The 13213-nt window shown below is 48.2% G+C and overlaps 1 protein-coding gene across 1 annotated transcript; it reads right to left on the bottom strand.

Moving 5' to 3' along the window:
- Positions 1-9763: 9763 nt before the first annotated feature.
- Positions 9764-11601, bottom strand: LOC125300445 (growth arrest and DNA damage-inducible protein GADD45 beta-like). The gene is made up of 4 exons (XM_048252397.1): positions 11368-11601; positions 11050-11151; positions 10704-10929; positions 9764-10584 (listed from the first exon to the last, which is right to left on the bottom strand). Exons 1-4 carry the CDS (start codon positions 11409-11411, stop codon positions 10471-10473), a joined length of 486 nt encoding a protein of 161 aa, XP_048108354.1. The 5' UTR covers positions 11412-11601; the 3' UTR covers positions 9764-10470.
- Positions 11602-13213: the final 1612 nt, after the last annotated feature.

The raw sequence follows: 13213 nt of genomic DNA, 5'->3' as shown, positions 1-13213 counted from the left end.
ACTCCGTCCAATAAACATCAACCAGAGAGGGTTAAGGATCTTTGCATCAACTTCCAGCTCCACACTGCCGAGACAGTAATTAAAAAGACTGCCTTTAGGACATGTCAAACTCAAACAACTCCATTCAATAAACAACAGACAGACTGATGGTGCACACTGACCCAGCTGTTGGAGTTTGTTGGGGTGGTGTGTGGGGGTGATGTGTTGGGGTGGCGTGTAGGGGTGGCATGTTGGGGTGGCGTGTTGGGGTGGCATGTTGGGGTGGCATGTTGGGGTGGTGTGCAAGCACTTTAAGGCATAGCTATTAGAACGCTAGATACCGCGTTGTCCGTCGAGTTCTATTAGGTGGCATCGTAAACACGGCTGCCATATTGCTGGGGCCACTGTTTACGTATGGAGCCCAATGCGGTATCTAGCGTTCTAATATCTATGCCTTAAGTGACATGTCACTCTCCTGTGAGGTCCACATGCTGCTAGCTCCACACTGCGGTCCACATCTGAGCCAAGGCCCTCTGAGGTGCTCGTTCTGTCCTACTCCCTGGGCTCTGATCCAGTCTGACATGAGGCCAGCCCGCCCGCGTGGCCCAGAGTCCCAGAAACCCAGATCCCCTGGCGGTATATTTATCCGCCCTTGATGCCCGTTTAATGCAGTTTCACCCACCCGCCACACCCCTACCTCAGACCCACCACTGTCTCCTCTCTGTCTCTCTCTCTTCCTCTGTCTGTCTCCCTCTCTCTCCCTCACTTTCTCTTTCTCTCTCTCGGTTTCTCTCTCTCTCGCTCTGTAAGAGCTCCACCCAGGCCCCCCCCACACACACACACACACACCACTCCACCTCCCCTAGTTGTGGCTCAGGGTGTGTTTCACGGAGGAAGGGGGGTTTGCTGGGAGGCAGGAGAGAGGAAGGGGAGATTTTGAAATTGGCCTCACTTGAGGTTTCCTTTTAACTCCCCCGCCGTTGGGTTGTGGAGCTCGCTTGGCAGTGAAACCAAAAGGCTCATTGCTGTGCACGCTGGCGACTTTTGAAGGGGTCTCACTGGTTTTACTAGAACCTTCCAATTAGACATGGATGCTGGTAAGGGAGCTGGAGAGGAACAATGGCTGTGGCTGTGGCAGTAAGTCACCCTGAGGTTAGCAGGCATTCCAGGGCTTTTTTTAGCCCCAGCAGGGCAGATCAGAGGTGTGGTGGGGAGGAGGGCAGGTTTTGCCCCGGCTACTGCCCCCGCTGCCGGGTTTCCTGACGCTGCTTTACAGCACATGACGGAGCCTGATCACTCCTGCACTCGTGATCCTCTCCAGAATAAGTCAGCTTAGACTTTAAGGTCAAAGGTCATGTAATGTGTGGGGTTTTTTGTTTAAAACCTGTTTCTAGACTATTAAAAGAACAATGCAAGGCATGATGATGGTATAGTATAAGCAAATTCAGTTTGCCATTACTCTTGTGAATTGTGGGTCTGCTTCATGCATTTCTCTGGCCTTGAGAAATAAATACAGAAATAGTCCTGAAACAATGAACCGAGGTACGAGCACTCTGAAACACTTCTGCTCCTTTGTCTGTGCAGAGTGGCATTGTTCCTCTCGTGCCATTTTCCTCCAGCAGACGCACAGAACAGGTCGGCAGACAGAAAGCACGAGGAACTGGCAAAGTGGCCACAGCTAAACCAGAAACCGAGAGACACTCTCGCTGCGAAGTAGCACAAATTCTTAAACCACCACAGCGTTCCGACTCCTATTAAACTGAGACGTGTGAGCTCAGAGTTATGCATCACTGTGTGGTAACTGGAGGGGTCACTGTGTGGTCAATGGAAGGGCTCAGTGTTGAAACCCAGCCCTTCCTGACAGAGGAGAGTTTCATGATGATAAGTGTCCATAGTCCAGTACCATGTGCCCGCATGCCCACATGCCAACAAGCCCGAGGTCAAGCCCCGTACTGCTGTATCGTTGCCCATGATTGGGTAAACAAATCAAGATATGATACCACACCAGCTATCGTGGCTCTACATGTTGTCATGGGCCTTTGCTATCACCATACCATATAAGTACTGGCCACTCAGAGTCCTGCTAGGGATGGTCACATTGCCCATTAAAGGACAAGAGGCATGCCACCAGCAGTCCGCTATCTGCCAGTCTGATTTTGCTATCTGAGTGGTTATGGGAAGGTGTCGCCAGGTAGAAATGTTTTATCCGAGGAGAGGTATACTGAGATTGGCAGCCTGTTAATGATAGCAGAGCTTCACATTTGCATGGCACACACACACACACACACACACACACACATGCACAGACACAAGTGAGTGTGCTACCAGTGAGTGAGTACGTCAGATGAGGCGTTTTAACAGGACCACCCAAGCTTAATTAATTCCAAATGGAAGCGCTGCTAACATTAGAGTTTATGCTCTTCATTCATCTCTTGTGCTCCCTGTCCCCATTACACACACACAAATACACAGTTAAACAGACAGACAAACTGGCGCGCACATACACACACACACACACACACACACTCACACACAGAGAGAGAGAGAGAGAGAGAGAGAGAGAGAGAGAAATGCACATGCCACATGCACATGCATGTGAAACAATTTCACAAAACTTGGAACCAGAACAGATCAGTCGGTTGTAGCTACCCATTCTGCAGGCACTTGTCAACTTTAGCCTACCTCCCTAGCCTAGGGGAGAATGTTAGCCTACCTCCCTAGCCTAGGTGAGAATGTTAGCCTACCTCCCTAGCCAAGGGGAGAACGTTAGAATACCTCCCTAGCCTAGGGGAGAATGCTAGCCTACTTCCCTAGCCTAGGGGAGAATGTTAGCAAACTTCCCTAGCCTAGGGGAGAACGTTAGCCTACCTCCCTAGCCTAGGAGAGAACGTTAGCCTACTTCCCTAGCCTAGGGGAGAACGTTAGCCTACTTTCCTAGCCTAGGGGAGAATGTTAGCCTAGCCTAGGGGAGAACGTTAGCCTACCTCCCTAGCCAAGAGGAAAATGTTAGCCTACTTCCTTAGCCTAGGGGAGAACGTTAGCCTACCTCCCTAGCCAAGAGGAGAATGTTAGCCTACTTCCTTAGCCTAGGGGAGAACGTTAGTCTAGGGGAGAACGTTAGCATACCTCCCTCTTGTATCCAGTCTATACTACTTCCTCAGCGCTCTCCGTGTCCTTGTTCCCAGAGCTCTCCGTCCCCCACGATACAATCAGCGCCACAAGCTGCACAGCTATGCAAAGGTCACTGGTACAATCTCAGACGTTCTTGGCATGTGTGTGTGTGTGTGTGTATAGTTCACTCTAACTCCAATGCCCATTCTGTACACACACACACACACACACACACACTGGTCTGAATCTTATCATTTTGCATGAACAGCGCCACAGGAGATCAGCAAGAATGACCCTGATTGTTCTCCCGTTTATGTGTGTGTGTGTGTGTGTATCTGTGTGTGTGTGTGTTTGTGTGTGCGTGTGCGCACGCACGTGCGTATGTGTGTATACTCTGCAGAGTTTGGAGGAATTGTGCACACATATTGCTTTGGGCACACACTGCATGGCCACCATGGTGGAGAGCCTGCTATGGGTCTTATTAGTGATATGTATCCGTTTCTACTGAGTATTTGAAGGCATACGTAAATCTGTGGTTTTCATGTTGGTGCTGTTTTCTATATTTATTAATATGAAGTGTACTGTAGTGTATCTCCTGTTGCTGCTACGCAACTGGCGTTTGCCAACGAAATGTCCAGAGGTCTTTTCAGGCTAATGTGATCAGCAGAGGGAGGGGTCATGATAGGGAGCAGCACGGTCATGCGTCTCGTGTCTGCTGGTTATGGAGTGTGTATGTAGATATGTGTGTGTGTGTGTGTGTGTGTGTGTGTCTCGTGTGTCCTGGTTATGGAGTCCGCAGTGCCCAGATGCCTGGACCCTCTCAATGGGGCAGTTCAGGCCGGGTCACCTGGAGTTGAATGAGCTCCACTGTGCATAAACGTGTGTGTGTGTGTGCGTGCGTGTGCGCGCATGTGTGTGTGCGTGTGTGTATGTGTGTGCCTGCTGTAGTCCTGTGTAATCCTGTGGGAGGTTACTACGGAAGCTGCTGGTCCCAATCTCTGGTTTGGGGTCCAGGGCGTGTGTGTGTGTGTGTGTTTGTGTGTGTGTCAGGGTCCATCATGGTGTATGTGTGTGTCTCGGGGTCCAGGGCATATGCGTGTGTGTGTGTGTGTGTGTGTCAGGGTGGGGATGTATGTGGCTTCAGATGAAAGGGGTTTTGGGGGTGGGCCAGGGGGCTTCTGGGTAACAAGAGGAGAGGGAGAGGGGAGGGTCTTTAATTTTGGCTACTGATTCACGCTCCATAGCGTCTCTCTGACCACACAATTAAATACACACACGTGCACACATGCACACACACACACATACACACATGCACACATGCACACATACACACACATGCACATAAACACAAACAACTTATATTTTTTTAAATCACTCGAGATGAGCCCACAAATAGTTTGCCTGCTTCTAAGGGAAGACAGAGTGAGAGAGCAAGAGAAAGAGAGAGAGAGCAAGAGAAAGAGAGAGAGAGCAAGAGAAACAGAGAGAGAGCAAGAGAAAGAGAGAGAGAGCGAGAGAAAGAGAGAGAGAGCAAGAGAAACAGAGAGAGAGCAAGAGAAAGGGAGAGAGCAAGAGAAAGAGAAAGGGAGAGAGGGAGAGAAATGGACCAATTTGAGGGAAGCCAGAGAAGAAAGAGTGATGGGCCAATTTGAGGGAAGCCATGTTGAGGTGGGGGTTTGAAAAGTCAGCCCAGACCGCGTCTGCCTGGCTCTGCCTGGAAAGAGAAGTCATGTGGGTGAGTGAGTCAGTCCGCAAGGGCACCCCACCCTGCCGGGTAAATATAGTCCTCGCTGAGCTAAAAATAGCCCGCTGTAGTGTCCAGAGTATTAATAGCTCACTCGGCCTCTGGGTGTAATTCAGTCAGCAGCTCTTCGTCAGGGCAGCTCTGCGTCAGGGCAGCTTAGCGATTTGCTACCAAGAAAATAAAAGGCTCCCTTTTCCTCCAGCTCTCTCTCCCTAAGCCCCTCCCCCCTCTCCCCTCCCTCTCCTGCTCTCTCTCTCTCTCCTGCTTCTCCCTCCTGCTCTCTCTCTCTCTCTCTCCCTCCCTCTCTCTCTCTCTCTCTCTCTCTCTCTCTCTCCTCATCCCTCCCTCTGCCTCTTTCTTTCTACCCTCTCTGCCCCTTCTCCTACCCTCTCTGCCCCTTCTCCTACCCTTATTGCCCCCCCCGCCTTGATGTCAGCCCTTCTCGGTGCCGGTGGTCCCAGGCGCTGGCTGCACTAACTTAGCGAGCGCGCGATCGCCCCGCCAGGACTCGTAGCCGCGCCACGCCGTAGCCTCCGTGCTAAGCTCAGCTGAGCTGCTGATGAACAAAGCCCTTGTGCTGTGGTGAGGGCCCCAGGGTAACTCCCCAACACACACACACACACACACACACACATACTGTTTTGTTTTGTTTTTTCCATGGTGCAGGACTAGCTGAGCACACAGGCTGTTATTGTCCCAGACCTGTATTTAAGGTGCACAATGAGGCTCATTATGGGAGGTGATGTGCAGTCTATTGGCACCAGGAGCTTTCTCTTACAGTTGGACACACCAGTTAATGATCTCACTTGTTAGCCTAAAACAAAAGTCTTTCACAATTTGTTTTTAAACACTTTGTGTAGATTTCTCTGGAAACCACTGTTATCAGGAAACGCATATCATGTCTTTCAGCTTAAATGTTATCACAGCACTGGGGCTACACACAGTGGAATTCAAACATGTTTTTAAAGTCGATGTTGATTCGTTGTTTCCCTGGTTGCTATGAGACATGCAGCACACAACATGTGTAAGAGAGAGCCATCGTGCTCTGAGCCTTTGGAACTCAGGAGGGAGTCATGCCTCTCGGCAGCATGGTCAAAATCCTGGGGGTCCCACACAAAGGCTCCCCTGGGTGCCCCCGCCATGCCCCCCCCACACACACACACACATGTGCCTCACATGGCGCAGTGTGTGTGTGTGATCACCTCCATGCTCAAGGACTCCCCCCCACCGCCCTCCTATACAGTGGCCCTTTCCAGGAAGTATTCCACAGAGAGAAAAAGTCCCTGGGGGAAACTGCCACTCTGTGAGAGAGGGAGAGAGAGGGGAAACTGCCACTCTGAGAGAGGGGGACTGCCACTCTGATAGAGAGAGGGGGGGCACTGCCACTCTGAGAGAGAGGGAGCTCTGCTCCTGCAGACCTGTGCAGACGCTAGGATCCAGGAGCCTCGTGTTGAAGCACACGTACAGCAGCAGCAGCATGGTACAGCTCCAGTGGTGGGCCAGCCTGGTGTGTTTAGGGAGTCAGTACCGGTGGTGGGCCAGCCTGGTGTGTTTGAGGGTGTCGGAGTGTTTTGATTTGCAGTGATTAAGTTCTTGTGCTGCTCTAATTAAAGCCATCCTATAAAAAGCCAGCAAGTGCTGCTGCTGCTAGAGGCGCTCTCGCTCCCTTTGATTTGGTTTAGACTGCAAGGCGTGCACAGCACTCACACACACACACACACATGCCTGTAAGTGTGTGTGTGTACGCCTCATGTGTATTTTATGGACGGACATGTAGCTTTGTTCGACCTCGGTGTCGTTAGACAGCTTGGCGAAGGGAGTCGTCTCTTTTCGTGGGTGGGATGTGGTGCGGTGCCGAGCAGTGGCGTGCGTGGTGGCACGTCTCGCTGCCAGACAACCTACCTGCCGCCCTCAGTACACACACACACACACACACACACAGGCTAAGATGGAAAAGCTGTAGCAGACTGGGTGGTACCATTTTGAAACAGAGGCGTCTGTCTGTGTGTGTGCAAGACTGAAAGAACATGCTTTTGTGTATGTGGAACAGAGAAAAGATATTTTTCTAAAAGGGTGGACTGTGAGTGTCTGTGTCTGCACTGCAGTGGTGTGGTGTGGTGTGGTGAGGTGAGAATAACCGAGAGTGTCCACTGCAGACTGGTTTCCTGTGCAAACCCCTCTCCTGGCCAGTCAGCCGGCTGCCTGCCCTCCCTCTCTCACTCCCTCTCCCTCATTCCCTCCCTCTCTGTGGGCTGAGTGCACGTGGGAGTAGATGGAAAGTATTTTTTCTGCACAGTCCACAGTCTTGTCTCCTTTATGGATGGTAGAAACCGGCTAACTCGACTTATATCATCCTTAGATCAGAATGATTAACCACCATGAGAATCAATGGAAATCACAAATTGTATTTGTGAGGTAACAGCATGACATTGGCTTGTTCTGGTCCACCATGACGTTTCATACACTAGGATGTGTAAAACTTGTTTGACTGAAATTCATTGAATGAACCTCAAGAAGCTTAAACAAACAAACAAACACATTCCAACCTAACTAGGCATCAGTATGAGGGACATGGCCGTTGCTGGCCTCTATCTGGATGTTCGTGCACGTTTTGGGTGTAGTAGCCTACTCTGCCCTTCCCCGCATTCTCTACATACCAGCGGTGTAACTGCCAGTGAACGATGCGGACGCACGAGCAAGGCTCACAGAATCTCACGAGAAGACCACTCTCGTTGGATTCACCGACGCGGGCATCACTGAAACCTATCACTGATGCGGTGTGTGAATCCACTTACACTTTTTTTCCCAATGTGCATCAGATTATTACGAGGCGGGGATCTCTCTTCAGTGGCACAATTTTTGCCCTTATATGGGAAATGACGTTTCCGGAGGATACCGAGGCGTAATTGAAAGAGCGTCAGAAACAATACACGATTGGTCCAGGGGAAGGCTTATTAACAAGTAAAGCCAAAGATTGGAAAGCTACGGTTCCTATTGCAGTGTGACGCACAAGGTGCTCCATAACACTGCAGCCCACGCAAACGTTTTCGTATTTTCTCCCAGGTGCTGAAAATATCACGGAATAAGTCACGGAGAGATGATTACACGATTGCTATTTTAGACCACATTTATTAGATCGCATGCACTTCGAGGCATCACAACAAATATTTTGCAATAGCCTACATTTTGGCCGACCCACATCTCATGCATACCGTTTTATGACGAAGGTGACATAACGCCATAACGTGCGCAACGATTTATACAATATACATGACGCCTCAGGTAGGCTATAGTTCTGCACGGAGAGTTGGGGAGCATCTCCCCTGATGAAGTCCCCTGACAATCTGATTGGTGATAGCAGATGCCATATGACGATACCATACCAGACTCGCTAGGCCTGTACAAAACAGCGCAGTCACACTTTCAGGCAATCTCCAGAAATTATGTATGCGGTATGACATTGCACTTTGGACCTTCTATGCGGAAGTGGTGGATAACCGTATTAAGGAAATGAAATGCATTTCCCTTTGCTTGGGAAACTGCACAGCACAAGGAAACGCATGTGCTATGGGAATGTTACCCAGACTGCTGCTGTAGGCTACCTTGGAAGCATGAGTCCCCTTTGGACTCATGCTTCCTTGTAAGGGATTTCATGGGTCATCCCAGTCACGCCTAGCTTTACATAACATTTGCATAGGGATGCAGAAGTGTGTGAGTGTGTGTGTGTGTGTGTGTGTGTGCGTGTGTAACCTATTAACCTAGGTTATAGGTGTAACCTATAAGCCCATTTTTGCACTCCATCCCACTTGAAGGGGTTTCCAGTGGACACAGAAACAGTAAGCAGGCCTGACAAGTGACTGCACCCTTCTGCAGAGAAAAGCCATCATGTAAAGCTCAGTAGTTGTGTTAACATGCGACCGCTCAAGTAGAATAAACAGCCCACATCTTTGCTCCCCATGTGACCTCTTGTTCTGGTTAAAGCACCTGCAGCTTGTTTGCATGTGGCACCATGATCAATGCTACAGTGAACCCCAACTGTTATAGTGAACCTTTGAATCAAGTCAAGTACAGCAACAAGCATGTCCGCTATTACAGTGAACCTTTGAATCAGGTGAAGTGCAGCAACAAGCATGTCCGCTTTTGAGAGGACAGATTGACCAGGCTGGGACCAGGGCATGGACACTACTTCTCCTTACACACACACACACACACACACACACACACACACTCACATACACAATGACACTGCTAAATCTCCTTACACACACAGAATGACACACTGATAAGACTTTCTAGCACATGTGTACTACTGCTGAATCTCCTTACACCCACACACACATAATGACACACTGAGACTCTCTAGCACATGTGTATACTGCTGAATCTCCCTGCTACCCTGTTGCTCAGGGTAATTAGCTGCTGTTGTGCTCTGGCAGACTGAGGTGAAGGCAGCACTGTATTGGATTGTTGCTACATCCTGGGATCTTTGGCTCAGTCTGCCAAGTCAAACAAAAGTCCTGCGTCAGTGGCCTGCGGAGGCTCTCCCCTCCCCTGGCCAGGGTGTCACACCACTGTCATTACATTAAGGATATGACGCACTTACCAGGAAGCAGGGAAGTGCTGGCCTCTGGCTGAGCTAACTCAGGCTTGTGTACAAGGGATTGTTTTGCTTGTATAGTGACTGAGAGATAGATTAGGAGTTTAGTGCTGTGCCTCAGTTCTCAGCCTACAGGCTGAGATCCAGACATGTGCTAAATCTCAGTGACAACCATCTGGGCTGGCCATGATAAATGTGTGGCGTTACTTCGCCCATTGTTGCATTGTGGCAGCCCAGGGTTCACTGGAGCACTGCTTCTCCTCACACACACATAAACACACAGAGCACACTAAAGATCTAAACATGGAAGAACAACTCTGCTCAACAGGATGTTTCGTTCAATAATTTATTTGCAAAACGTCTGGTCCAAATACATATATTACTCTTAAGTTATGAGCAATAAATTAACAGACAATTCATTTAATGTGCAGTTTCCCCTTCATCGATACCAAACAGAGTTCATGTTACAGTTTTTAGTTTCCATATCAGTCTTGCATCAGCAGTTGCATTCCACGTGTGCTGCCGATCCTCGTCACAAAGCTTTTCAAACTGGGAGTCCAAAAGTACAATATTCACGGTGCATTCCACTAAAGACTACAGTCCACAAGTTGATGGCGGAAGGTTTACACACGACCAGTTACGAGGTCTAAAATCAACACCGATGCATTGCATACAGTTGCTGCCACACACTGGAAAGCGAAGGCGCGCGCCCACGCCGCTGCGTTCACTCCCGTGCTTTGACTCAGCTTGGGCAAGTGAGCGAGCGACAAACTCTCGTCACGACTCGTTCCACCTCTCCGACGCAGCCACTTTCCTTTTCGCGGAGGAAGAGACGGGGCAAATGCGCAACGCGCGTAAGTCCCTGGAACGTTCCTCTCACATTCGCAGCACCCTCGCGCGACGAAGCAGCAGTCAGAGCAGCCCCGTCCACAGCGGGCATTACAGCCCACCGCGAGCACCCTTCTCATTCTTCAAGAATGACGGTTCTTGTTCCATTTTTCCCATCTTAACCAACTAATATAATAGCGGCGAAATGCGTTCAACGTTCTTGCAGGGAAAGGTAGGGCACCCATTGGTTCTTGCAGCGACTCTCCTTGCAGTAACTGCCCACCTCCTGAAGAGCCTGGCACTTCAATGGCTGGCACTGAGGATTCTGCAAAGTAGATAAGAAGACGGAGATTAGCCACATATTTCTGCATTGGAACATGGTAGAATGCAATATGCTGCCTCAGACGGTGCTACATTGTGCCAAACATGCCGAGTGAAACATACCGTGACAAGAATGCAGTGCAGGTCTTTCGGTTCGTTGGCGTTGTTGTCAGCGGTGGTGGGCTCGCAGAGAACCTTAGCTAGGCGACTGATTCCGGACACACGCAGGATGTTGATGTCGTTGTCGCAGCAGAATGCCTGGATGAGGGTGAAGTGGATCTGCAGCGCGATATCATCCTCGTCCTCCTCATCCGTAGCCAGCACGCACAACACCACGCTGTCTGGATCACTGCAAGAGCAAATCATGTTTCACATTAGACAACCCTGTCTTTAGTCTCAAATAGGCCAAAACACAACTTATGTTTGCTCTTTAACTGTGTCGTTAAGAGAGTACTCAAAGTATACTTACACATTCATTAGTTTCGCCGACTCGTAGACTCCTACTGTAAGGCAGTCTTGCCTTTGGGCTGCGGCCAGCAGCTCTTCTAACGCTTGACTCACGGTCTCCATTCTGTAGGACAAAGGAAGAAAATGCTATTAAAGGTCTGCTCAACATACAGGTTTTAGATTCTTAACGTTATTTGTACTCCGTTCTTATAGGCTATGCGAAACAATAATCTAACAAGTAACTTTGCAGGGTAACTGCTATCTCCGTTGCAAGGGTAGCCTATGCGATGGAGCCAGCAGGCTTGCAAGGACAAATACCGGCAAATGCACGAATACTTACTTCTTATCGGTTATGTTGCATCCAACGACTTCTTCCAGTGTCATATTGACTTCGAGAGTTTGAATAGTATAATCCACAGGAATCGCCCCAAAAAAGTAAATTCCAAATCGGACTGTTCCAGAGTCTTTGCAAGATGTAATCCAATGTGCTTCCGTGGAGAGAACTACAAGCCAGAGCAGTTAGTCCTTGTGATAATGTTCTTGTGTGTTGAGCAGGGTGAGTTTCTGTCCAAACCGTGCGAACTGCTGCTATATATATCCACTCTCATAGGAGGCGTGGTCTCACAAAAGGTTAGCGCTCCTATTGGACAGCGACTGTCGAGAAAGGTCTACCATCTCCTCAGTGATTGGTGGCCTTTGTAACAGCATGTCTGGAACCCACGTGGGGTGTTCAGAGAATCCCCCTCCTCCCCTCTCGCATATCAATTTGTTTACTTCACTGTTGAGTCTCATGGAATTTCCTCAGTTTCTCTATGTGTATAACTCTGGGGCACTGAAAATATGCATACCGACACTGTAGTAGGGCTATTACTTGCTGTTATTTTGCAATTTCTTCTAAAGAAATATTTTGGTCTTGACTATCATAGCTCATTGACTCAGTGATGTGAAATTACAGAATTGAAGCCAATCACATAGCCTATACCAACAAGAACAGAACGTAAAAAGAAAAACGTGAGCAATTGCACTGCTTAAATAAAGCTGCATGTACTGTACAGGACCATGGGGTTAAAAAATAGTTGGCCTAGTCTTAAGTCAGTATTGTATTGTAATGTTACATGAATGTTTATTTAGTTAGGCTATTGCATGATTTTATATTATCAGTGGCTGTAGTGCGACAGCCCCTTGCATAGGCTACCTCATGCCAACTCCACTAGGTACGTTACCTGGAACTTTCCTCGGTCTGCCGTTCCACTGTCTAATAATACTTACAGTCACAGGATCAGTGGTGTTTACAAGTTATAAGTGGATCTTGTTGTGTTGGCCTATGTTACGAAATCAACATTTTTCACTGAAAGTTTATTTAAGTTTCAGTTCAATGCATGCAAATAACGTGATTATAAATTGTTATTAATAAGCAATTAGGCAATTTACCCCTTATAACTATAAATGAGATTCAGCTTCCAAGGAAGTCTGAGATCAAGCTCAAGATCAATGAGAACTATGAACAGCAAGTGGATAGGCCTGTTGCGCAAATGGAAATTTGTTATAGGCAAATCAATATTATGACACAGAAAGCAACATCAATCACAGCTCACTTTGCCCCTCTGTGGTCATTACCAGTATTGCATCAATACAGACATGTTACAACATGTTGCAAGTGTTGTTATGGCACATGACCATGACTCACACGAATCTAGCCTTCTGGTATGTTTTGTGCAAAAATACAATATGCATTATCCATGTATTTAACATTAATTATAAAGAAATTGACAAAACAAAGGCCTTAAAAGAGTTTGTAGGGTCAGTGTAAAGGTGTTTACGACTTTGAAATGAACGCTGAGCTGTTGTCTTGATAAAGGGTGCCACCTAGTGAATATGACTGTCATTTTACATGAGTACTTTTACATGATTTTTGTTCAGGTTTATAGAAGCACTATCAAACAAACCGACTGCAGGAAAACGCATTTATTATGGCGTCACCTTATATAAAACAATCACAGAGCTTAAACAAAATATTCGAGTATGAGATGTTACAGATAGGCTTGGAGTCCTGTGTTTGAAGCCACATAGGCCAAGTCCCGTACACACGGAAAAATATATATGTAATAATATATGTAAATAATTAACCCAACCATTTGTGATCCTGATCCTGCTTGCTCTTGAAGTTGAGAGTCGGCCTATAGGCC

Source organism: Alosa alosa, chromosome 9, assembly GCF_017589495.1.
Source record: "Alosa alosa isolate M-15738 ecotype Scorff River chromosome 9, AALO_Geno_1.1, whole genome shotgun sequence".
NCBI lineage: Eukaryota > Metazoa > Chordata > Actinopteri > Clupeiformes > Clupeidae > Alosa > Alosa alosa.
Note: the sequence above shows the minus strand (reverse complement) of the source record. Positions and strands in the feature narration are given on the sequence as shown.

Bases quoted from the DNA above. Each gene is read 5' to 3' on its own strand.
- LOC125300445 (XM_048252397.1), bottom strand. From the start codon at position 11,411: ATGACACTGGAAGAAGTCGTTGGATGCAACATAACCGATAAGAA. The intron at 10,930-11,049 runs GTAAGTATACTT...TTGCTCTTGCAG, and splicing joins TCGGCGAAACTAATGAATGT to TGATCCAGACAGCGTGGTGT. The intron at 10,585-10,703 runs GTATGTTTCACT...TCTACTTTGCAG, and splicing joins TGCACTGCATTCTTGTCACG to AATCCTCAGTGCCAGCCATT.